Below are 26,761 nucleotides of genomic sequence, written 5' to 3' on the forward strand. Positions count from 1 at the left end.
AGGGACAGTTTGACTTCCTCTTTTCCTAATTGAATACCCTTTATTTCCTTCTCCTGCCTGATTGCTCTGGCCAGAACTTCCAGCACTATGTTGAATAGGAGCGGTGAGAGAGGGCATCCCTGTCTTGTGCCAGTTTTCAGAGGGAATGCTTCCAGTTTTTGCCCATTCAGTATGATATTGGCTGTGGGTTTGTCGTATATAGCTCTTATTATTTTGAGATACGTCCCATCAGTACCTAATTTATTGAGAGTTTTTAGCATGAAGGGTTGTTGAATTTTGTCAAAAGCCTTTTCTGCATCTGTTGAGATAATCATGTGGTTTTTGTCTTTGGTTCTGTTTATATGCTGGATTACATTTATTGATTTGCATATGTTGAACCAGCCTTGCATCCCAGGGATGAAGCCCACTTGATCATGGTGGATAAGCTCTTTGATGTGCTGCTGGATTCGGTTTGCCAGTATTTTATTGAGGATTTTTGCATCAATGTTCATCAAGGATATTGGTCTAAAATTCTCTTTTTTGGTTGTGTCTCTGCCTGGCTTTGGTATCAGGATGATGCTGGCTTCATAAAATGTGTTAGGGAGGATTCCCTCTTTTTCTATCGATTGGAATAGTTTCAGAAGGAATGGTACCAGTTCCTCCTTGTACCTCTGGTAGAATTCAGCTGTGAATCCATCAGGTCCTGGACTCTTTTTGGTTGGTAAGCTATTGATTATTGCCACAATTTCAGAACCTGTTATTGGTCTATTCAGAGATTCGACTTCTTCCTGATTTAGTCTTGGGAGGCTGTATTTGTCGAGGAATTTATCCATTTCTTCTAGATTTTCTAGTTTATTTGCATAGAGGTGTTTGTAGTATTCTCTGATGGTAGACTGTATTTCTGTGGGATTGGTGGTGATATCCCCTTTTTCATTTTTTATTGCATCTATTTGATTCTTCTCTCTTTTCTTCTTTATTAGTCTTGCTAGCGGTCTATCAATTTTGTTGATCTTTTCAAAAAACCAGCTCCTGGATTCATTAATTTTTTGAAGGGTTTTTTGTGTCTCTATTTCCTTCAGTTCTGCTCTGATTTTAGTTATTTCTAGCCTTCTGCTAGCTTTTGAATGTGTTTGCTCTTGCTTTCCTAGTTCTTTTAATTGTGATGTTAGGGTGTCAATTTTGGATCTTTCCTGTTTTCTCTTGTGGGCATTTAGTGCTATAAATTTCCCTCTACACACTGCTTTGAATGTGTCCCAGAGATTCTGGTATGTTGTGTCTTTGTTCTCGTTGGTTTCAAAGAACATCTTTATTTCTGCCTTCATTTCATTATGTACCCAATAGTCATTCAGGAGCAGGTTGTTCAGTTTCCATGTAGTTGAGCGGTTTTGAGTGAGTTTCTTAATCCTGAGTTCTAGTTTGATTGCACTGTGGTCTGAGAGACAGTTTGTTATAATTTCTGTTCTTTTACATTTGCTGAGGAGAGCTTTACTTCCAACTATGTGGTCAATTTTGGAATAGGTGTGGTGTGGTGCTGAAAAAAATGTATATTCTGTTGATTTGGGGTGGAGAGTTCTGTAGATGTCTATTAGGTCCACTTTGTTTAGAGCTGAGTTCAATTCCTGGATATCCTTGTTAACTTTCTGTCTAGATGATCTGTCTAATGTTGACAGTGGGGTGTTAAAATCTCTCATTATTATTGTGTGGGAGTTTAAGTCCCTTTGTAGGTCACTCAGGACTTGCTTTATGAATCTGGGTGCTCCTGTGTTGGGTGCATATATATTTAGGATAGTTAGCTTTTCTTGTTGAATTGATCCCTTTACCATTATGTAATGGCCTTCTTTGTCTCTTTTGATCTTTGTTGGTTTAAAGTCTATTTTGTCAGAGACTAGGATTGCAACCCCTGCCTTTTTTTGTTTTCCATTTGCTTGATAGATCTTCCTCCATCCCTTTATTTTGAGTCTATGTGTGTCTCTGCACGTGAGATGGGTTTCCTGAATACAGCACACTGATGGGTCCTGACTCCTTATCCAGTTTGCCAGTCTGTGTCTTTTAATTGGAGCATTTAGCCCATTTACATTTAACGTTAATATTGTTATGTGTGAATCTGATCCTGTCATTATGATGTTAGTTGGTTATTTTGCTCATTAGTTGATGCAGTTTCTTCCTAGCCTCAATGGTCTTTACAATTTGGCATGTTTTTGCAGTGGCTGGTACCGGTTGTTCCTTTCCATGTTTAGTGCTTCCTTCAGGAGCTCTTTTAGGGCAGGCCTGGTGGTGACAAAATCACTCAGCGTTTGCTTGTCTGTAAAGTATTTTATTTCTCCTTCACTTATGAAGCTTAGTTTGTCTGGATAGGAAATTCTGGGTTGAAAATTCTTTTCTTTAAGAATGTTGAATATCGGCCCCACTCTCTTCTGGCTTGTAGAGTTTCTGCCGAGAGATCAGCTGTTAGCCTGATGGGCTTCCCTTTGTGGGTAACCCGACCTTTCTCTCTGGCTGCCCTTAACATTTTTTCCTTCATTTCAACTTTGGTGAATCTGACAATTATGTGTCTTGGAGTTGCTCTTCTCGAGGAGTATCTTTGTGGCGTTCTCTGTATTTCCTGAATCTGAATGTTGGCCTGCCTTGCTAGATTGGGGAAGTTCTCCTGGATAATATCTTGCAGAGTGTTTTCCAACTTGGTTCCATTCTCCCCGTCATTTTCAGGTACACCAATCAGACGTAGGTTTGGTCGTTTCACGTAGTCCCAAATTTCTTGGAGGCTTTGTTCATTTCTTTTTATTCTTTTTTCTCTAGACTTCCCTTCTCGCTTCATTTCATTCATTTCATCTTCCATCTGCGATACCCTTTCTTCCAGTTGATCGCATCTGCTACTGAGGCTTCTGCAGTCTTCACGTAGTTCTCGAAATTTGGCTTTCAGCTCCTCCATCTCCTTTAAGCCCTTCTCTCCATTGGTTATTCTAGTTATCCATTCTTCTAATTTTTTTTCAAAGTTTTTAACTTCTTTGCTATTGTTTTGAATTTCCTCCCGTAGCTCAGAGTAGTTTGATCGTCTGAAGCCTTCTTCTCTCAACTCGTCAAAGTCATCCTCCATCCAGCTTTGTTCCATTGCTGGTAAGGAACTGCGTTCCTTTGGAGGAGGAGAGGTGCTCTGCTTTTTAGAGTTTCCAGTTTTTCTGCTCTGTTTTTTCCCCATCTTTGCGGTTTTATCTACTTTTGGGCTTTGATGATGGTGATGTACAGATGGGTTTTTGGTGTGGATGTCCTTTCTGTTTGTTAGTTTTCCTTCTACCAGACAGGACCCTCAGCTGCAGGTCTGTTGGAGTTTACTAGAGGTCCACTCCAGACCCTGTTTGGCTGGGTGTCAGCAGCGGTGGCTGCAGAACAGCGGATTTTCGTGAGACCACAAATTCAGCTGTCTGATAGTTCCTCTGGAAGTTTTGTCTCAGAGGAGTACCTGGCCCAGTGAGGTGTCAGTCTTTCCCTTCTGGGGGGGGGTGCCTCCCAGTTAGGCTGCTCAGGGGTGAGGGACCCACTTTAGGAGGCAGTCTGTCGGTTCTCAGATCTCCAGCTGCGTGCTGGGAGAACCACTACTCTCTTCAAAGCTGTCAGTCAGACAGGGACATTTAAGTCTCTGGAGATTCCTGCTGACTTTTTGTTTGTCTGTGCCCTGCCCCCAGAGGTGGAGCCTACAGAGGCAGGCAGGCCTCCTTGAGCTGTGGTGGGCTCCACCCAGTTCGAGCTTCCTGGCTGCTTTGTTTACCTAAGCAAGCCTGGGCAATGGCGGGCGCCCCTCCCCCAGCCTCGCTGCCGCCTTGCAGCTTGATCTCAGACTGCTGTGCTAGCAATCAGCGAGACTCAGTGGGCATAGGACCCTCCGAGCCAGGTGCGGGATACAATCTCCTAGTGTGCCATTTTCCAGGCCCGTTGGGAAAGCGCAGTATGAGGGTGGGACTGACCCGATTTTCCAGGTGCCGTCTGTTACCCCTTTCTTTGACTAGGAAAGGGAACTCCCTGACCCCTTGCGCTTCCCGAGTGAGGCAGTGCCTCGCCCTGCTTCGGCTCGCGCACAGTGCGCTTCACCGACTGTCCTGCACCCACTGTTTGGCACTCCCTAGTGAGATGAAACCGGTACCTCAAGCAGAAATGCGGAAATCACCAGTCTTCTTTGTCGCTCGGGCTGAGAGCTGGAGACCGGAGCTGTTCCTATTCGGCCATCTTGGCTCTGTGCCCCATTTTTTTCAAGTCTTTAATATTAAACATATTTTACAGATCTCAGTATTTGTTCATTTCTGCGTCCCTTTTCTGTTGGCTATTTTTTTCTTCTAGTTTCCTGACACTTTTTCCTGCCTCTTAGAAGTCTAGTAATTTTTTATTGGATGTTGGGTATTGTGAATTTTATGTTATTCAGTGTCTAGATTTTATTTTCTTCTTTTAAAGAGTGTTATTGAGCCTTGCCTGGTGAGTAGTTGATCCTACCACTTGACTTTTTTCAAGGCTTTTCTTATGCTTTGTTAGCGGAAGTCTAGAGTAGCTCTAGTAACCTCTAACCCTATTGCTAAGGCACATCCCAATGCCCCTAGTGATCAGTGAGGACTCGCTACTTAGATTAGAGTTTGCAAGTCTCCCTGTCTTGTATGAACTTGAGAATTGTCTAACTTACAGCATCCTACTTGTTCTTGGCTCATTTTATGCATTAATAGCTTAGTATTCAGCAAAGACTCAAGGGCACCCTATGCAGATTTCTGGGGCTTTGTTTTTACTTAGGCACCTCCTCTCTTGATTACTGTCTTGCATTTTCTAAATTGCCTCAGCCTTTCTGAACTTACCTCGCTGTCCTCTACTTAGTGAGACTGTCCTGATCTCCCCGCCCCTGCTCAGTACTTCAGAATGTATGTGCCTTCAGGTAATTGTAGGCTAGCTCACTTGTTTTCTTAGGAATCACATTTTTTTGCTGTGAGTTGTCTAATATCTGTAAATAGTTGTTTTATATGTTGTATTGTTTACAAAGAAAGTACAATCCCTTTAACTCCAACATGGCAGAGGAGGAAGTCCTCTAGATTGGCAAAGAATTAAAAATTTGCAGCTAAGTTTGCCAACAAAAGATTAAAAATGTCTTCCAAAAAGATCTTTTACATTGCATATGGTTTATCTGAGCTTTAAGAACATTTTTATTTCTGAAAATAACATTTTTGAAGTTACAAGGATAGAGAATCATAGAAACCCAATAACTTGAATATGTGACATCTACCTGCGAAAAAGGTCAGAGTGGTACAAGTAAATATTCTGATTGTTTTCCGAACAATGTAGAAGAGCCTAGATACTATCTCTGATGTTTCTCATGTAAGAATCACCCTCTCAAATTAGTTTTACTCTTTCATTTTTATATAAATTTAATTTGCCTTGATGTTTGTTCCTGAAATCTCTGACGTGCTGTTTTCCTTTTCTTTGTTTCTTGTCTTTCATTTGTCTCTGGGTCTACTAATGACACTTCCTTCTTACTTCAGATGTACTTTATTCATGACAGGTTTCTGGGGAGGAAGTCGGTTATTCATGTGCTGGATGCTAATATTTGCCTGTAGGCTGTTTAGTTACTAAATGAAAATAAGAAAATGTTGTTTTGAAGAATGCTTATTAGATTGGCACTTTTCCCAATCAGAAATAATACTTGACTGTATTAACTTTTGATTTAGATTAAGTGCAAGAGTAGCTATAATAGGCCGGGTGTGGTGGCTCACACCTGTGATCCCAGCACTTTGTGAGGCCAAGGCGGGTGGATCACCTGACATCAGGAGTTTGAGATCAGCCTGGCCAACATGGTGAAACCTGTCTCTACTAAAAATACAAAAAATTAGCCAGGTGTGGTGGTGGGCACCTGTAATCCCAGCTACTCAGGAGGCTGAGGCAGGAGAATCACTTGGACCCGGGAGGCAGAGGTTGGCAGTGAGCCGAGATCATGCCATCACACTCTAGCCTGGGCAACAAGAGCAAAACTCCATCTCAAAAAAAAAAAAAAACAGAGAAGCTATAATAATACTAACAGCAATAATTACTGTAAACATTATAGCTAACACTTATATACAGTGCATATTACATATCAACCACCGTTCTAAACACTTTAACTCTTAATCATCTCAGCAATCTTCTGAGAAAAGTACTATTATCCCCAATGTACAGATGGAAAAAGTGAAGCAAAGGGAGTTTGTGGCCTGCCAGTGGTTCTACAGCTGAAAGTAGTGGAACCAGGAATTGAATCTAGGCCTTCTGGCCCCAGGTCATGCTCTTAAGCACTCTGCCATACTGCCTGAACTGTTTCTAACACTGTCTTTACGCAGTCACACACGCACCACAGCGCCTCCCATTGGTTCCCAAATCCTAAGTAGTTGTCCAAGTTCAATGTCATATTCTCCCATATCTCCTCTTTCCTTGTTCATCATCTTTTCTTAAGCAAGTCTAATCTCAGGGGTTACTTAAAATTCGGTGGTTCCCACTTAGACTACTAAAGTCTTAATCATCTTGTATTGGTCTCAGCACTTAGAAGTGTGCCTAATACAAAGTTATTACTTTTAACTGTCTTGTGATTTTAACTATATGTCTACTGATATTAGAAAATCCCAAGCAGTGTTCTTTCTTATGTGGAAGAGAAACAAAGGTGAACTTCTCAGCCTCAGAGTACAAATACTGACATAGTTAACCAACTAACCTAGTTTATCTACCTAAATTATAATACACATGCTGTTCCAAGCTCATATTTCTTATGAACTAAAATGTAGATGTTTCTCTAGGCAGATCTCACTGGAAGCATCCCTGTTTCACTCCCAAACCCTCTCAAACTCATTTCTTAACTTCCAGTATTAATTACACAGAAGTTGTCGTCTTCATCTTCATTCTAAGAAAAGAGTAAAAAACAGCCATTCCAGAAGTAGGCTCTAGTACCTTATGTAGTCTTTTTCCCATCAGGCCATCCTGTTTCTCAGTGTGATGTAGTTTTTTGAAATACAAATTAGATCATGTTTGTTTCTAAAATGATCAGTTCCACTCTGAAAAGATATTCCCCTTTCATAGCTACAGATCTAAATTAATACTGTGAATAAGTTAAAAATTGAAGAAGAGATCCTGGCCAAATAGTTCCTGTCCAACCTTCCCCGTAAGTAGACTGAATGCCTCAGTTAACCTGGAGACACCTTTTCCTTCTGCACAGTCATTGAGATATAATTTGGAGGCTTTAGATAAGAAGCAGTCATGATTGGGAAAACAGCAAAGGTCAGTATTTACCTAAGGGAAGGGTCAGAGATCTTTCATAAGGACTGGTTAAGACTTACGGTAGAGATACCTGTAGAAACAAACAAACAAAATCAACCTAAAAAACAAAATCCAACCTTTTTAAAAGTGGCAAGATTTCACAGAAGTCCTTCCTTTTATAAGTAAGCAATTGGTCATGTTTGTCTTTTAAAAATAAATATTAAAGTCTTATTTTAAAGGTAATTCAAGATCCTTTGGGCAGCTCTAGAAATTTTTATTTGGTTAATAATATAAAAGACTAAAAATATACAATTCTGAGAACTATTTGAAAGTACCATAATGACATAAACCAAAAATAGTCTTATAAATTGAACTCTCATTAAACGTTTGCAAAAGAAGAAGTTCTTTTTATATATATATACTTTAAGTTCTAGGGTACATGTGCACAATGTGCAGGTTTGTTACATATGTATACATGTGCCATGTTGGTGTGCTGCATTAACTCATCATTTACATTAGGTATCTCTCCTAATGCTATCCCTCCCCCCTCCCCCCACCCCATGACAGGCCTCAGTGTGTGATGTTCCCCACCCTGTGTCCAGGTGTTCTTATTGTTCAATTCCCACCTATGAGTGAGAACATGCCCTGTTTGGTTTTCTGTCCTTGCGACAGTTTGCTCAGAATGATGGTTTCTAGCTTCATCCATGTCCCTGCAAAGGACATAAACTCATCCTTTTTTATGGCTGCGTAGTATTCCATGGTGTCTGTGTGCCACATTTTCTTAGTCCAGTCTATCATTGATGGACATTTGGATTGACTCCAAGTCTTTCCTATTGTGAACAGTGCCGCAGTAAACATACGTGTGCATGTGTCTTTATAGCAGCATGATTTATAATCCTTTGGGTATATAACCAGTAATGGGATGGCTGGGTCAAATGGTATTTCTAGTTCTAGATCCTTGAGGAATCGCCACACTGTCTTCCACAATTGTTGAACTAGTTTACACTCCTACCAACAGTGTAAAAGTGTTCCTGTTTCTCCACATCCTCTCCAGCATCTGTTGTTTCTTGACTTTTTAATGATCGCCATTCTAACTAGTGTGAGATGCTATCTCATGGTGGTTTTGCTTTGCATTTCTCTGATGACCAGTGATGATGAGCATTTTTTCATGTGTCTGTTGGCTGCATAAATGTCTTCTTTTGAGAAGTATGTATTCATATCCTTTGCCCACTTTTTGGTGGGGTTGTTTGATTTTTTTCTTATAAATTTGTTTGAGTTCTTTGTAGATTCTGGATATTAGCCCTTTGTCAGATGGGTAAATTGCAAAAATTTTCTCCCATTCTGTAGGTTGTCTGTTCACTCTGATGGTAGTTTCTTTTGCTGTGCAGAAGCTCTTTAGTTTAATTAGATCCCATTTTTCTATTTTAGCTTTTGTTGCCATTGCTTTTGGTGTTTTAGACATGAAGTCCTTGCCCATGCCTGTGTCCTGAATGACACTGCCTAGGTTTTCTTCTAGGGTTTTTATCGTTTTAGGTCTAACATTTAAGTCTTTAATCCATCTTGAATTAATGTTTGTGTGAGGTGTAAGGAAGGGATCCAGTTTCAGCTTTCTACATATGGCTAGCCAGTTTTCCCAGCACCATTTATTAAATAGGGAGTCCTTTCCTCATTTCTTATTTCTGTCAGGTTTATCAAAGATCAGATGGTTGTAGATGTGTGGTATTATTTCTCAGGGCTCTGTTCTGTTCCATTGGTCTATATCTCTGTTTTGGTACCAGTACCATGCTGTTCTGGTTACTGTAGCCTTGTAGTATAGTTTGAAGTCAGGTAGCATGATGCCTCCAGCTTTGTTCTTTTTGCTTAGGATTGTCTTGGCAATGCGGGCTCTTTTTTGGTTCCACATGAACTTTAAAGTAGTTTTTTCCAATTCTGTGAAGAAAGTCATTGGTAGCTTGATGGAGTTGGCATTGAATGTATAAATTACCTTGGGCAGTATGGCCATTTTCATGATACTGATTCTTCCTATCCATGAGCATGGAATGTTCTTCCATTTGTTTGTGTCCTCTTTTATTTCGTTGAGCAGTGGTTTGTAGTTCTCCTTGAAGAGGTCCTTCACATCCCTTGTAAGCTGGATTCCTAGGTATTTTATTCTCTTTGAAGCAATTGTGAATGGGAGTTCACTCATGATTTGTCTCTCTGTTTGTCTGTTATTGGTGTACAAGAATGCTTGTGATTTTTGCACATTGATTTTGTATCCTGAGACTGCTGAAGTTGCTTATCAGCTTAAGGAGATTTTGGGCTGAGACAATGGGGTTTTCTAAATGTACAATCATGTCATCTGCAAACAGGGACAGTTTGACTTCCTCTTTTCCTAATTGAATACCCTTTATTTCTTTCTCCTGCCTGATAGCCCTGGCCAGTATTTCCAATACTATGTTGAATAGGAGTGGTGAGAGAGGGCATCCCTGTCTTGTGCCAGTCTTCAAAGGGAATGCTTCCAGTTTTTGCCCATTCAGTATGATATTGGCTGTGGGTTTGTCATAAATAGCTCTTATTATTTTGAGATACATCCCATCAATGCCTAGTTTATTGAGAGTTTTTAGCATGAAGGGTTATTGAATTTTGTCAAAGGCCTTTTCTGCGTCTATTGAGATAATCATGTGGTTTTTGTCTTTGGTTCTGTTTATATGCTGGATTACATTTATTGATTTGTGTATGTTGAACCAGCCTTGCATCCCAGGGATGAAGCCCACTTGATCATGGTGGATAAGCTTTTTGATATGCTGCTGGATTCAGTTTGCCAGTATTTTATTTTGCATCAATGTTCATCAAGGATATTGGTCTAAAATTCTCTTTTTTTGTTGTTGTGTCTCTGCCAGGCTTTGGTATCAGTATGATGCTGGCCTCATAAAATGAGTTAGGGAGGATTCCCTCTTTTTACATTGATTGGGATAGTTTCAGAAGGAATGGTACCACCTCCTCCTTGTACCTCTGGTAGAATTTGGCTGTGAATCCGTCTGGTCCTGGACTTTTTTGGTTGGTAAGCTATTAATTATTGCCTCAATTTCAGAGCCTGTTATTGGTCTATTCAGGGATTCAGCTTCTTCCTGGTTTAGCCTTGGGAGGGTGTATGTGTCCTGGAATTTATCCATTTCTGCTAGATTTTCTAGTTTATTTGCATAGAGGTGTTTATAGTGTTTTCTGATGGTAGATTGTATTTCTGTGGGATCGGTGGTGATATCCCCTTTACCATTTTTTATTGTGTCTGTTTGATTCTTCTCTCTTCTTTATTGATTGCGGTCTATCAATTTTGTTGATCTTTTCAAAAAACCAGCTCCTGGATTCATTCATTTTTTGAAGGGTCTTTTGTGTCTCTATCTCCTTCAGTTCTGCTCTGATCTTAGTTATATCTTGCCTTCTGCTAGCTTTTGAATGTGTTTGCTCTTGCTTCTCTAGTTCTTTTAATTGTGATGTTAGGGTGTCAATTTTAGATCTTTCCTGCTTTCCCTTGTGTGCATTTAGTGCTGTAAATTTCCCTCTACACACTGCTTCAAATGTGTCCCAGAGATTTTGGTATGTGTGTCTTTGTTCTCATTGGTTTCAAAGAACATCTTTATTTCTGCCTTCATTTCATTATGTACCCAGTAGTCATTCAGGAGCAGTTTGTTCAGTTTCCATGTAGTTGTGTGGTTTTGAGTGAGTTTCTTAATCCTGAGTTCTAATTTGATTGCACTGTAGTCTGAGAGACAGTTTGTTAATAATTTCTGTTCTTTTACATTTGCCGAGGATTGCTTTACTTCTAACTATGTGGTCAATTTGGAATAAGTGTGATGTGATGCTGAGAAGAATGTATATCCTGTTGATTTGGGGTGGAGAGTTCTATAGATTCTCTAAAGACATCTTTATGTTACTATTTCAATAAACTATTCTTATACAGACTTCTTCCTTTGGAAATCAACAGCCTTTTCCTGGAATTTGACTTTTTTGACAATGTGGTCTTTGTACTTTTAAAAATTACTTTCTTCAGAAAATTACAGTGATGATTTTGAAGATGAGTATATTGGTGCGCCGTTGACTACTAAAGATGAAGAGACACCTTCCAAAGAGAATTCCAAATCAGAAGAAATAACTGTACCCAAACAGGTATATATCAATTACATATTTGACAGTTTTGCAACTTTTTTCATCAACCTGGCTGCCTATTGCTATATGAAGAGCTCAGAAAATGGAGTTCTTCATAATCTTGCTCATTGTTGTAAACTTACAGGTCTCCTAACACTCAGTTAAACATTTTCTTAACTTAAGATATTAAATTAATTTGAATCTTAATGAAAAAATTATGACAGTTGATGATTTTATGAGAGATTTTTGGCCAGGCACAGTGGTTCACACCTGTAATTTCAGCACTTTGGGAGGCTGAGGCAGGAGGACTGTTTGAGCCCAGGAGCTCAAGGACAACCTGGATAACATAGTGAGATCTCATCTCTCCAAAAAATAAATTTTTAAAAAATTAGCAAAGTATCCACCTACTTAGGAGACTGAGGTGGGAAGATCACTTGAGCCAGGGAGGTCAAGGCTGCAGTGACCTGTGATTGTGTCACTGCACTCCATCCTAGTTGGTGAGTGAGACCCTGTCTCAAACAAACAAAAAGAGATTGATTTTGGCACATAAGCTTAAGTTAAGCTTTAAAAATTGAAAGCTTAATTAAAATTCAAAACTAATTTTTAAACAAGTATGTTAACTTATACTTTTTCTTTGGTATGACTTGCCTTTATGAAGTATAGTAAATGTCCCTCCCTAATATTTATACTAGTTACAATATTAACGTCTGAAACTTACTTGGCTAAGATAAGGAACTACATGATTCCATTCACATTCAGTGGTGTTTCATACTCTCTCATTTCCCAGTTCTTACCAAGAATTGTTGAGGCCTACTACTTCATATTGCCTACCTTATAGAACTTATCTTTGAAGCTATCTAATAGTAGCTAGTAGAACAATTAATATTGTTGTTTTGTTATTTGTTATTACTATTTTTTATTTTGGTCTCTATCTGGGCACAGTCTCTTTGGTACTGTGTGTTAGGACTAGATGTTTTAACATGAATGAAAACATAGACTCAAGATAAAAGAAACACTTTTCAGGTATATATAAATCTTATTTTTAAGTTTACTTAGTATTTGGTCCTGGGGTGTCTACGTGTCACTCAGTCTTGAGGAAGAAACTAGATGACCTTAGAAATAACATAGAAATTAATGTGATTGATGAATATCCATAGAAATTTAATGAGATTTGTACTTGGAATGTGGCAATTACAATATTTTTTTGAAAAATGAATAGGTCACTAGCCTGGTCAACATGATGAAACCCCTTCTCTACTAAAAATACAAAACATTAGCCGGGTATGGTTGGCACGCGCCTGTAGTCCCAGCTGCTCGGGAGGCTGAGGCAGGAGAATCGCTCAAACCCTGGGGGCAGAGGTTGCAGTGAGCCAAGATTGAGCCACTGCGCTTCTGCCTGGGTGACAGAGCACGACCCTGTCTCAAAAAAAAAAAAAAAAAAAGAAAAGAAAAGAAAAATGAATAGGTCAGTACAAGGCATAATAGTGTGGTATATTTAGAAAGTGTACCATATGCATAAAAATGTATCAGCCTAACTGGAAGCTTCAGAGCACTGTCTGGGTATGAATCAAAATAGGAAGGGATTAAAGCTCTGTTATTGGAAGATCCCACAAACTGCCTACCCAAGTAGGAGATATAGGTGATATTAATAGGAAAAGTATTCTAAGGGAACCCCTAATACTGAAGAACTTCATCTGTCTTGCTGTTTGGTGGCTTGTCTTTCTGAAAGTTGTGTCTTTTGAAACATAGATGAAATAATGAGTATAAGATTTGGTCATTAATTTTGAACATAAGGGAAAATAGACTGGTAATGTTATAACTGCAGAACTCTTGTGTGAAATAGCTCTGTTATCTTGACATTCAAAAAAAACTAGAGAATTCTTGAGCAAGGTAGATGAGCAAATAGAACTTAAATGCTTTAAGCAAGAATTTTTAAGGTCTAAATTAATTTTGGTGATTGCCAAGCTTCAGAAGAGAATTTTAGACATTCTGTCAGAGCTAGCCTTGAAGAATTATGATAAATGAGAGTGGTTGGTGAAAGAAGCCTAGAAAACACAGTTCCCGATCTTTTCAATATGGGATAAAAAGCCCTGGATTTCAGATTTTGCTATTATTTGCATTGTGTTCATTTTACATAATTTTGGTTTCAAAACATATAATCATTTTCCTTTTTTAATTTAGGAAGAAGAAAAAACTGGCATGCTTGCTAATGGTAAATATTACTTATATTCATGTTTTAGTTGGCAAAAAATTAGTCTGTTCAGAATTTCATCTAAGTAATTCTGAATGAGTCACTATCTGTTTTTAAACATTTCTAAGGAATTAAAGTTCCTAGCTTTTCTCAATAATATGTTTCTTATGCCTATCTTGAATCCATTCTGTTATATTTAAGATTTTTTTTATTTTTCTTACGCCCTTTGCCTTCCATGTGTACATGTATACTAGGCTGTACATAAGCATAGATATGTATGTTGATGTTAGCCTACTGTCTTCTACATCGGAAGAAAATCGTATTTGTTATATACATACAAACACACACAGATAAAACATGCTTGTTACATATATACATATATAAGATTATATATTCTTTGTATATAAGCATTTATCTTCATTTTAATATGCATTGCATATGGTTTTTTTTTTTTTGTGTGTGTGTGTGTGTGTGTGTGTGTGTGTGTGTGATAGTCTCGCTCTGTTGTCCAGGCTGGAGTACAATGGTGCGATCTTGGGTCACTGCAAGCTCCACCTCCCGGGTTCTCACTATTCTCCTGCCTCAGCCTCCCAAGTAGCTGGAACTACAGGCGCCTGCCACCACGCCTGGCTAATTTTTTGTATTTTTAATAGAGACGGGGTTTCACCATGTTAGCCAGGATGGTCTCGATCTCCTGACCTCGTGATCTGCCCGCCTTGGCCTCCCAAAGTGCTGGGATTACAGGCATGAGCCACTGCACCCAGCCTGCATTGCATATATTTAAAATAATTTTATTAGATCAACAGAACCACTGAGTTTGTCTCCATTCCTTATATTTTTCTTTTATATTCTTCCAGTTGTGCTGCTTGATTCATTAGACTCTGTTGCAGAGGTCAATCTTGATGAACAAGATAAAATAACACCTAAGCCAAGGGGCCTACCAGAAATGACTGAGAATGAAATGACAGGAACAGGTAAAAATGTTTAGAAACCTGACTGTTCTCTAAATATGGAATGCTTTATGAATAATTGACTGCATTTCTAAGGAAATGTATATATAATAACTATATTGATAATGAAAACTTTAAATCTGACATTTTTCTACCATATATAATAATTTAAATAATTGGAACTTGCTAATGGTGACACAATGCTAGTAGGCCAAGTAAAGTGAGGTTTTAAATATTTATTAATGAATAAATGCTGTTGATAATAGTGTGGCACTGTAGGTGAACGTTAACTAATTTTCTGTGCCTCTCCAGAGTATTCAGTTAAATCTGCCATGTGTAAGAGAAATGGGACTTTGGTCTCATTGTGCTTTTCCATAGTTCTTTCTCTAGGGAAAAGCTACACCCCATCCCCAAATTCTGAAATACCTGAGACCACCTAGGCTTTCCTAGAGCTTATAAAGGTCTTTGAGATAATGCCTTTTCAAAATTTTTTAAAGCAGTGGAATGCACATCTTCAGATCTTCAGTTGAAATCTATTTCTTTTTTTTTTTTTGAGACAGAGTCTCGCTCTGTCACCCTGGCTGGAGTGCAGTGGAGCTATCTCGGCTCACTGCCAGCTCCACCTCCCGGATTCATGCCGTTCTCCTGCCTCAGCTTCCCGAGTAGCTGGGACTACAGGCACCCGCCACCACACCTGGCTAATATTTTTGTATTTTTTTAGTAGAGACAAGGTTTCACCATGTTAGCCAGGATGATCTTGATCTCCTGATCTTGTGATCTGCCCGCCTCGGCCTCCCAAAGTGCTGGGATTACAGGCGCAAGCCACCACGCCCAGCCCAGTTGAAATCTTATGTAGAACTCTCTCATAGGTAAAAATGATAATTTATCAGGATAAATATTTAAACTTATATTTGTTACATTTGTTCATAAAATAAGTGAGGACAGTAAGGGTCTTTTGGAATTTTTGAAATTAGAAACTATTGAGATTTGTTACGGTCTCATATCACCATCAGCCTTCCAGTGTGTTTGTTTTTTGTTTTTGTTGAATAGTATACAAATATTCTTATTTTATCACATAAATAGCTGTAAATGGGAACTTTTTAATCAGCTTGCTTTGCAGTCTATGGATACTGGTTAACTAAACCAATTCAGACCCTTGATAAAAAAGAGTAATAGAAATTGCTAACCAACTAAGAAATCACTAACCGTCATCAGCTTGCATTTTTTTTTTTGCTTTTTACTTTTTAATTGATACATAGTATACCTATAGAAAATTTTGTGGTATCACAATTGTGCAACTCAGTGAATTTTGAAATACTGAGCACACCCATGTAATCAGCAACCAGATAAAAAAACAAGAGGACCTAAACCACAATATCCATCACATCTCTTATTTGTAGTCACTGTCTTTCCAAGAGTCACCACTCTTTTGACTTGTTACATCCACTTTCTTTTTAAAATATAAAGGTAAAAAAATTACAACTATAAGACATAATTTTCCCATCGAGACACATTACTCACTTGTTGCCCAACTGAGTATTCCCCCATGATGTAAGCATGTGCTGAGTGCATGTCCCCCAGTTTTACTGCCGTTGATTTAAGGAACCATGTCACATGCGTGCTTTGATAGTCTGTCCTCTTGCACAGTTTTCAGTAGGCAGACATGAATTTTTTTGAAAGGCCATTGTACAGCTTCAACTTTTCTGATTGACAGTATTTTATAGGAAGTTCATGTGTTCAGGATGACCAGAGAAACTTTATTCTGAGATGTGCATTAAAACAAGTAAAAAAGAAAGCAAAAATTATTTAAAATATTACAATTACATAATGTCTTCAGATTATTACAGTTACATAAATGGTACATTTGAGTATGCAGATTAGGTTCTATTATAATGTTAAGTTTTTAAAACTTAAAGCTTGCCACTTACCAGCTTTGTGACATTGGATAATGAGTACCTCTAAGCATGTTTTCTCTTCTTTAAAATGAACGCTCATGATGGTCAACTGAGATAATATATAGTACATAGTACATTTTTAAGATTCGCTAAACAGTTGCAACTTTGTTGTTGTTCCTATCATTATTATTTATGTCAACCCTCTGTTAATAATACATGCTATAGTAGAGAACCTAGAGTTATACGGTATAAACACTTGTTGGCTGCGGGATATTGAATTTCTGGTATTTAAAATATATACTTTAAAGTCTTTAGCTAGGTGCAATGGCTCCCGCCTGTAATCCCAGCACTTTATGAGGCCGGGGCGGGCAGATCACCTGAGGTCAAGAGTTCGAGACCAGCCTGACCAACATGATGAAACCCGGTCTCTACTAAAAAATACAAAAAGTTAGCCAGGCATGGTGGCACATGCCTGTAATCCCAGCTACACGGAAGGCTGAGGCAGGAGAATCGCTTGAACCTGGGAGGCAGAGGTTGCAGTGAGCCAAGTTCATGCCACTGCACTCCAGCCTGGGCGACAGAGTAAGACTCCATCTCAAAAAATAAATAAATAAATAAATAAATAAAATATATACTTGAAAGTCTTCAAATGAGTATGTGAACTAGGTTTAAGAACTGAAAAGTTCAGTGGGGTTTTTGTTTTCTTTTATCATGCCACTTGATGTATTAAGCAGCTAACTTTTACAAACGTTGGTTAATTTTCAAACATTGGCTAACTTTAAACATTGTCAAAGATTCTCTTTTGTTAAAAACATTATTTGTGAAATTCTTTGTGCTTTGCTGTATCAAAGAGGTTAGTAAATATAAAACTTAAGATTTCCTAACATCAAGCTAAATCTAATCTTTCACTTATTTTCATTTGTCTCACAGGCAAGTACCATTTTGTGCTATGCCTGCATTACTGGAGTCGTCAGAGGATGACAGTGTTGCTCCATGAAACTAGACCCTTTCCTCTGCAAAATAGTACTTGGCACTTCTCAATTTTCTCTTTTTTTTTTTTTTTTTTGAGGCAGAATCTTGCTCTGTCACCCAGGCTGGAGTGCAGTGGCATGATCTCTGCTCATTACAGTCTCCACCTCCTGGGTTCAAGTGACTCTCCTGTCTCAGCCTCCCGAGTAGCTGGGATTACAGGTGCACCCCACCACGCCTGGGTAATTTTTGTATTTTTTAAGTAGAGATGGGGTTTCACCATGTTGGCCAGGCTGGTCTTGAACTTTTGGCCTCAGGTGATCCACCTGCTTTGGCCTCCCAAAGTGCTGGGATTACAGGCATGAGCCGCTGTGCCCAGCTTCAATTTTCTAAAGTTGAAAAATATGGGAGCTTTTGACTTCTAATAATAATACATAAAATAACTACAGAGTCTTCTGTTTTCAATGTAAAAGGCAGATAAGGAACCCGTTTTCATGATATGCATGGAAAAAAGTTACATACCCATTAAATTAATTTTAATATGACTTAGGTTAATAACTCAAGTTAGAAAGGTATCATTTTCCTGCCATTTTTTGAGCAGCCTCTCCTACCTCTTTTTTTTTCATTTCTCATTTCTCACTTTTAGGTCATTTGTTTTTCTGCATGTTTGCACTGTTGTTGCTTAAAAGCCTAGACCCTATTCTTTCTGACACCTCATACCTACTAAATTAGGTATGAGCATTTGATACTACTATGGTCTTTACCACTGAAGTCATTTCTTTTATATATGCTCAGCAGATACTTGCTCAACCTAATATTTCTATAGAGGAAAAAAAAGACACCGTGTGCTTTTCCTTTTTTCCTGAAAATTAATGACCTCTTTCATTCATGTTACAAGCAAGACCTTTTTCCTCATGTCATCTTGAAAATCTCTGCCCTTCAACTGTGACAGTTCTTCCTTAGCAGTATCCTCTTCTGTTTTTATTTTATTTAAGCAAACTTGTTATTAGGGTATATTTCATGTAGCCATGGGGACCTGAAGCACTAGCTAGAAAGACATACCATTGTAAGGCATTCTTACACAATCTTATATGTAGCATTTGGCTATCTCTTCTGTTTAGAAGCTGTGTATATACACAACTTACATTGTATATACAGAGAGATGAGACTATATAAACTATTTTATTTTTAATAACTGGTTAATTAACCATGGGTATGAAGAGATTAGTCACTTGTTTTCCTTTTTTCCTCTCTTCCATGATTCATTATTTTCCTCTAATTTTGAAAATTCCACTTGTTAGTAATGAAAATTAGAAAATGAGTAAGAAAGTACTCAAAAATGTGCAATCATTATTATCATTAAATTATTTGAATTCTTTTTTCTAGAATTTGTCAGTTGGTGGAAAGAGAAGGTATATTAGTCCATTTTCATGCTGTTGATAAAGACATACCCAAGACTGGGTAATTTATACAGGAAAAAGAGTTTATTGTATTTACAGTTCCACATGGCTGGGGAATCCTCACAATCATGGCAGAAGGCAAGGAGGAGCAAGTCACATCTTACATGGATAGCGGCAGGCAAAGAGAGCTTGTGCAGGGAAACTCCTGTTTTTTAAAAACAGATCTCATGAGACTCATTCACTATCATGAGAACAGCACAGAAAAGACCCACCCCCATAATTCAATCACCTCCTACCAGGTCCCTCCCATGATACATGGGAATTGTGGGAGTTATAATTCAAGATGAGATTTGGGTGGGGACACAGCCAAACCATATCAGAAGGCTAATAGGGAAGGAAGAGTGAATGATGACATCAAGGTTTCTATTTTGACTGAGTAAATAGTGATGTGATTAGGAAATGCTGGTAGTAGAACAAGTTTTAGTAGGGAATATAATGAATTCAGTTGGGGGGTATATGTAGATGTGATATGGGGCAATCTAGATGTCTGTTAAGTTGATATTCAGAAAAGAGTTATAAGGACACAAGACATAGATTTGGGAGTCATAAGCATATGGGTAATAGTTGAAACTAAAAGTCATGAAGTTAGCCAGGCCAAGAAACTAGTAAGTGAGGCATTCAAAAGAAGAGGGCTGAAGATAGAGCCCTGAAATGAACTACAGACCATAAGAGATAGAAAATTGCCATCAAAATTGTGGTAATAACAAAAAGAAGAAGGCATGCAGAAGAAACAGTTACCAGGAAGAAAACAACGTATGACTTCTCTGCCTTTTGGCTAAGATAAAGTGAAAAAGATAATATTAGATGTGTCACATAGTTCAAGAGAACTAAAGACAAATGGAGTTGGTCATTAGGAAATTGCTTTTGATCATAGCAGCTTTAGCAGGATGTTGGAATACATTGGATTGCAAAGTTGGAGGAGTGAATTCATTGTGGTTGAAAAAGTGCAGATGACAGGATGCTTGGTGGAACAGAGAAGCAGAGAGAATGGTAATGGTAAAGAAGAGGTAGAATCCTTCAAAGGAATTTTTCAGTTTGGGAAACTTAAGAATAGTTATGCAGAGGGGGTCGATTAAGAATAGTAGGAGAAAGAGCAATGATGAGTGAAGGCAGATTTTATACTTACCACATCAGGACATGCCTCAATTTGCTAAAAGAGTTGTTGAGCCTGCTATGAATCCATGCTGGTAGGCCATAGCTGCAAGTTACCTAGTTGGTACTTAACTCTGCTTTTATATTCCTAACAGGTTAAGGAATGATATTAGTGTTTTATAGTTCTCATGTATTTGTGATGTAATTATTTCTGGTGATTACATTTATTTCAACAGGTGTTTCTTATGGACAAAGCAGTGGTGACATTGAAGCCCTACATCAGGCTTATTGTCATATAGCCCATTCATTGGGAGATGAAGACAAACAAAAAATTGAGAGTAACACAGTGGAAGATATCACGAGCTCAGTGAAAGGTCATCCTCAAGAAAATGAAGAGAATTCAAAAAACATCTCTACTATGGAATCTGGTAAAAACTTATAGATGAATTTTTCAATTATTTGATATCCTTTCTAAAGAGTTTTTAGTGTAATATAATTAAAATGCAATTTGCTGTAGTGATTGTTTCTCAGTCTCTGAGCTTAATTAAAGAGATTTTTTCAGCCAGGCGAGGTGGCTGACGCCTATAATCCCAGCACTTTGGGAGGCCAAGGTGGGTGGATCACGAGGTCAAGAGATTGAGACCATCCTGGGCAACATGGTGAAACCCCATCTCTACTAAAAATACAAAAATTAGCTGGGCATGGTGGCGCACGCCTGTAGTCCCAGCTACTTGGGAGGCTGAGGCAGGAGAATCACTTGAACCCGGGAGGCGAAGGTTGCAGTGAGGCAATATCACGCCACTGCTTCTCCAGCCTGGCAACAGAGTGAGACTCTGCCTCAAAAAAAAAAAAAAGATTTTTTCAAATGAAATACAGGAATCATTGGCTGAACTATAAAATTAGAGCCAAACACAAAATAAAATTTCAGTTGCTTTTTTGGATCTTGCTCTGCCACCCAGGCTGGATCATGGCCAATCACTCACTGCTCCCCACCACCCAAAAATCTTGCCCACCTGTGCCTGCTGCCACGCCCAGCTAATTTTTGTCTTTTTAGTAGACATGGGGTTTCACCATGTTGGTCAGGCTGCTCTCGAACTCCTGACCTCAGGTGATCCACCCGCCTTGGCCTCCCAAAGCACTGGGATTACAGGCATGAGCCACTGCACCCGGCCCAGTTTCTTTTCTAATATGCCTTGATCAAATTAAGAAGTCACTTAAAGGGACACTTTTTACTCTTTTGCATGTACATATATTAAAGTTGTATTTTGTTAGAGAACGGTATTTCAGGATCAACCAAATAATGTACTTAGCGTGTGTGTGTGTATAGATGTTTTTTGATAAATATATTTGATATTGATATTTGAGATATTTATTTGATATTTCATAAGAAAGGAAGTTTTCCTGGTATAAAGAAACAAGACGGAAAACCAGGTTTATTGCATGTACCGTTTTGTTAACTGTGTCACAGAAAATATAATTTTGGTGTTATTACACATGTAAATTAAGCAACCTACATAACATTTTTTGTTTCTACTTTTTTTCTGCCTCTTAGATCTGCCCACAGTAGAGGAGCTGATGAAACCTATCAGAATAGATTCCTTTGGGATCAGTGGTTTTGATTTACAACCTGTCAGGTATGAATTTTTTTATTTATTGTTTTGTCATTGGAAACTTTTATAGTCATTGATTGGTCTATGTAATCATTCCTAGTGAATGATTAATGACTAATATTAGCTTGAATCTACCTGTGAGTCATAACTGTCTTCGTTTTGTATTTGTCCTTACTCAAGTCATCAAAATTCTAGGGCTAAATGAAAAATAAATAGATGCTATAAAAAAACTGCTGCCACTAAATAGTCCTAAAGGTTTTCACTGAAAAATACAGTCTTCTCAGCTTTAAATAGTGCCAGAACAGTTCATTCACGATGAGGGAGAAAGTGAATTTTATTCTGTTTATGAGTCATAGATTTCCTTCTTTATAAACCAGTTAGTTTTGATTTAGTCACAGACTGGCCGTCATCTCACAGGGTGAGTTTTGTAGCCACAAGAGTCCTCATTAAAATGCTTCAGGTCCAATACAGTTTAGTGGAAGTATGTGTGACCCACTGTCGTTCTTCAACACGGAGTAACACGTCACAGTAACCTTGTCATAGACAGCGTTGCTTTTATGTAGCACTGAAATGTCATGTCCAGTCTCCCACATGATCCTCACAACAAGTAGAGAAGGCATCTTTGTGCCCATAATTCAAGAAATGAAACTGAGATGAACCCAGTTTACTGGTAGATGATAACAGCTAACATTTTTCACATTTACTTTGGGCAAATACTTTACATATATAATTTCATTTAACTTTACAGCATCTCCATGGGTTATAGTTCATTATTATCCCTATTTCATAGACAAGGAGATTGAAGCCTAAGAGGTTAAAATAAATAAAGCCATTGCCCAAGGTCATATAGATGTAGACCAGGAACACAGGCCATCCATGTGCCTAACCACTTATATTGTCAGGTCTTTGATCTCCATAAAATACTTCTGTGAAATAGCCTGTCATCCATTCATGTTGTCATTTGTGTCTTCAACAGACATGTTTTGAGCCCCCTTCCTATACTATATCCTCATGATGTAAATCCACATGTGGTGATTTCCTGGCCTTGTTTCTACATTTGTGCGAGTTGAGAAAAAAATGATGCAGTGAACCTTACACTAAAATTCATTCACTTCAATGCTAAGTCTAGTAGTCTTCCATTGATCTGTAATGCTAATTAGTATTTTTAAAGGAGAGATTGTGCCCACTCATCATTGCTGTTTGGGGATATGTTAGTGGTAACTAAAGAGATTTTCTTACACATCTTGTCTCTTTGTTGTTATAGGTAAAACCATTTCAGTAATAGGAATTCTAAAACAGATTTTTACATTTGTGTTTAAAAGCTTAAAACATATATACTTATATTGAAGGTATAACAGTAATCGTATGTAACAGAAATGTCAGTAATCTTTAGTACACATACCTAAAAATTTTTTAGTAAACTATGGAGTAAATGACCCTAGCTGCTATAACATAATCCTTGAAATCTTAGTAGCTTATCATCAAAAATGTATTTCTTGCTCACATCACTATCCCTTGTGGGTCAGTGGGGTTGGATTAGGGCTCTGCTCCACACAGTCATTTAGGAACCCAGGCTGCTTCTGTCATCAACACATAGTTTTAGGATTGTTATGACATCATCCAACCAGTCAGTAAGGAAAGAAAGAGAATGGTTTTGCGTCCTTTCTTTTAACTGCCTTAACACGGAAGTTTCATACCATTTCAGCTCACATGCCATTGGTAGGAACCAGCACATCTACCTAACTAGGTCCAAGGAGGCTGTGAAATGTGGTTTGTTTCTGTGCCAAGAAAGAAAAATGAGTTTGGTCTGTATCTAGTCAGTCTCTGCCAGGATATACCTTTCTAATAACAAAATATCAATTTCACTGTTCTTCATACACAGACCAACTTATCCCCTTCCCCAAGCAGACAGCCCCAAGTCCCATTCAGGACTGTACGCATCTGAAGGGCCAGGATTTGCAGGTGAAGCGCAGTGCTCTCCATCAGGTTTGAGTACGGCTCCTCATCGTCTACCAATGGATGAATTAAAAAGACAGGCTTATATACTTCCTCACCCCCATCCCAGTATATAATGGTGGAACTGCAGTAGATATGCCCTTTCAGCAAGGAAAAGTATGAGGAAAACACAGCAATCAATGTTACAACTTTGAGAACCACTGAAAAGAACTTCTAAAGGCCCCCTACCTCGGGAATAGGGACTTTCCTTGATTAGGTTATTATTCTATTGAGAAGGGGCTACCTTAACCCAGTTTTTCTATATAGCCCCTCATTCCATTCCTTGGAGGATTTGTCTTGTATGTTATCACCATTGGCTACAACTGAAGTGAATTTTAGGTTGAGGGGTATGCCCATCTTGGGGGATACACTCCCTTCTCAATCCACTTCCTGCCTACAGGTAGTTTTAAGGTTCCCGGTCACTGGCTTTTGGGTTTCTTTTTTTTTTTTTTCTTTCGAACAGGGTTATGGTTTCTTTCACATTATAGTCTTTCAGAAAGTTTTGTAACTTAGTAATCGCTTTGGTCCCAGTGAATTCCATGTACCAGTAATGAAACTTAGAGTTCTTTGCTACCCAGAATCTGTAAGGAACTTAAGCAAATTTACAAGCAAAAAACAACCTCATTAAAAAGTAGCCTGGGCACAGTGGCTCACGCCTGTAATCCCAGCACTTTGGGAGGCTGAGGCAGGCGGATCATGAGGTCAAGAGATGGAGACCATACTGGCCAACATAGTGAAAGCCCGTCTCTACTAAAAATACAAAAATTAGCTGGGCATGTGGCATGCACCTATAGTCCCAGCTACTCGGGAGGCTGAGGCAGGAGAATTGCTTGAACCCAAGAGGCAGAGGTTGCAGTGAGCCAAGGTCACACCACTGCACTACAGACTGGTAACAGAGTGCTCCATCTCAAAAAAAAAAGTGGGCAAGGACACGAACAGACATTTTTCAAAAGAAGACGTGCAGCCAACAAGCATTTGAAAAAATGCTCAACATCACTAATCATTAGAGAAATACAAATTAAAACCACAATGAGATGCCATCTCACACCAGTCAGAATAGCTATTATTAGAAAGTAAAAAAACAAAAAAAAATGCTGGTTGCAGTGAAAAGGGAACATTTATACACTGCTGGTGGGAATGTAAATTAGTTCAGCTATTGTGGAAAGCAGTTTGGCGACTTCTCAAAGAACTTAAAGCATAATTACTATTCAACCAGCAATCTCATCATTGGATATATACCAAAAGGAATGTAAATTGTTCTACCATGAAGACGTATGCATGCATATGTTCATTGCAGCACTGTTCACGAGAGCAAAGACATGGAATCAACCTAAATGCCCATCAGTGGTAGACTGGATAAAGAAAGTGTGGTACATATACATCATGGAATACCATGCAGCCATAAAAACGAATGAGATCACATCCTTTGCACCAACATGGGTGGAGCTAGAGGCCATTATGCTAAGCAAACTAACTCAAGAACAGAAAACAAAATACTGTATGTTCTCACTTATTAGTGGGAACTAAACATCAAGTACATATGGACAGAGAGATGAGAACAACAGACACTGGGGCCTACTTGAGAGGTTGGGAGGAGGGTGAAGATCGAAAAACTACCTATTGGGTACTATGCTTATTACCTGGGTGTGAAATAGTCTGAACACCAAATCCCCGTGAACAATACCCATATCCCTGAACCTGGAATAAAAGTTAAAAAAAAAAAAAAAAAGTTCTTTGCTAGAGAAGGGTTTTAAATCTGCTTTATTCTTTGATTCCTTGTTCCTCTAATTTTTTTCTCTGCGTTTATATGCAGTTATCTGGATATTTGGGGAAACAATACCTTAAATGTGAAGATGACACTCTTTTTTTTTTTTTTTTTTGAGACGGAGTCTCACTCTGGATGACACTCTTAATATGATCTTTGCTAAGGGACGGGGTCAGTCACTCTTTTCAACCAAGAAGTCTCTTGAAATCTTGCTTTTTCATAGCATTCTTCAAGGCTGAATCTTACAGATTGAGTCTACACAGAGAGAGAACCCATTTCTAGAGTTTCTAGATTCTTTCTATTCTCTTTAAATTCTGCTTACAAACCAGCTCATTCTGTGTTGAGCTCATCAGTTTTTTGGTAATATCTTGTCAAAAGAAGCTAATAGTAGCCAGCACTTAACTCCTTGTTCTTTCCAGTCATTTCTCTTAGTTCTCCATGGTTGGCTGGCATGTGGTCTGCCTTATAAACTTTTGTAGATGACAGTTTAGCAATGTTTTGCCACTGTAAAACATAGGCTGCCGTCTCTCCAGACTCTAGTTATCAGTTTCCTGCCATCCTAAACTGACAACTAAGCCAGTAACAAATAAGTTGGGTTCTTAGCATCATAGCACTCACATTCTAAAGGGAAGAACTAGTAAATGGTCCCATCTAGATGGAAGTTGGCAAGGAAATGTAGTTTAGTTGGTACCCAGCAAGAACGAGAAACAATTTTGATTAGCATCTAGCCAGGTTCTGCTGCTATGAAGAAGGAAAGAACTATTATATTTCTGATGATTCCAGCTGCTTTAGAAGCTTCTAGCAGTTACCAACAAGCCAATCTACATTATATGAAAATGGTAGCCTCTTAAACATTCTTTAATCTTATTTTATAAATTACAAAATTAAATGGCCTAATTGACACATGATTAAATATTTTAAGACTAACAGTTCCCATATTTTTGGAGACCCTGTTGTTTGCCAATATTTAACCACATTTAAAACATTTCCTTATGTTGTATCTTCTAGATTTTTAATATCTAATTGAATTGTTACATTTAAATGTTTTAAACCACAGAAATGATTTTCTTTTCAAAGCCTAGTGATTTTTCTGTTTTACATTAAAATTTGGCCTATACTGTGATTAAATGTATGCTTTTTTAGTATTTATACTCTATGCCTCCTTAATATAAATTTATGATTATTTCTTTAGTTTCTTCTAGAAATGTTTAAAATATTTTTCTTATTTCAAATGCATGTTGACTTTATAAGAAATTGTAGATAAAAGATATATTACAAAAAGTTCACTTAGAAATTTATATTTTACTTTTCTTCTACAAAAGCAATCTCAGTCTTGTTTGGTTTGGTCTTTCTCTAAAATAGATCTCAGCATCACCTTTATAATCCTTTGCATTATACTGCATTAAAATTATTATTTGAAATTAAAAGCAATTATACTACATGAGTATACTCTGTTAATCAAAATTGTAAATAATGTATTTAACATCAGTA

At 38.1% G+C, this 26,761-nt stretch overlaps 1 protein-coding gene across 3 annotated transcripts in view; it reads left to right on the plus strand.

Annotated features, from left to right (window-relative positions):
* CEP162 (centrosomal protein 162) overlaps positions 1 to 26,761 on the plus strand; it is a 118,469-nt gene that overhangs the window by 20,071 nt on the left and 71,637 nt on the right. For all 3 annotated transcript variants that reach the window (XM_032152005.2, XM_058434770.1, XM_032152013.2), the window contains 5 exons: positions 11,249 to 11,364; positions 13,525 to 13,555; positions 14,392 to 14,508; positions 20,137 to 20,328; positions 21,453 to 21,534. In XM_032152005.2, coding sequence (XP_032007896.1) covers positions 11,249 to 11,364; positions 13,525 to 13,555; positions 14,392 to 14,508; positions 20,137 to 20,328; positions 21,453 to 21,534 — 538 coding nt within the window. The remainder of the gene's footprint in view (positions 1 to 11,248; positions 11,365 to 13,524; positions 13,556 to 14,391; positions 14,509 to 20,136; positions 20,329 to 21,452; positions 21,535 to 26,761) is intronic.

Source organism: Hylobates moloch, unplaced genomic scaffold (assembly GCF_009828535.3).
Source record: "Hylobates moloch isolate HMO894 unplaced genomic scaffold, HMol_V3 SCAFFOLD_2, whole genome shotgun sequence".
Lineage (NCBI taxonomy): Eukaryota > Metazoa > Chordata > Mammalia > Primates > Hylobatidae > Hylobates > Hylobates moloch.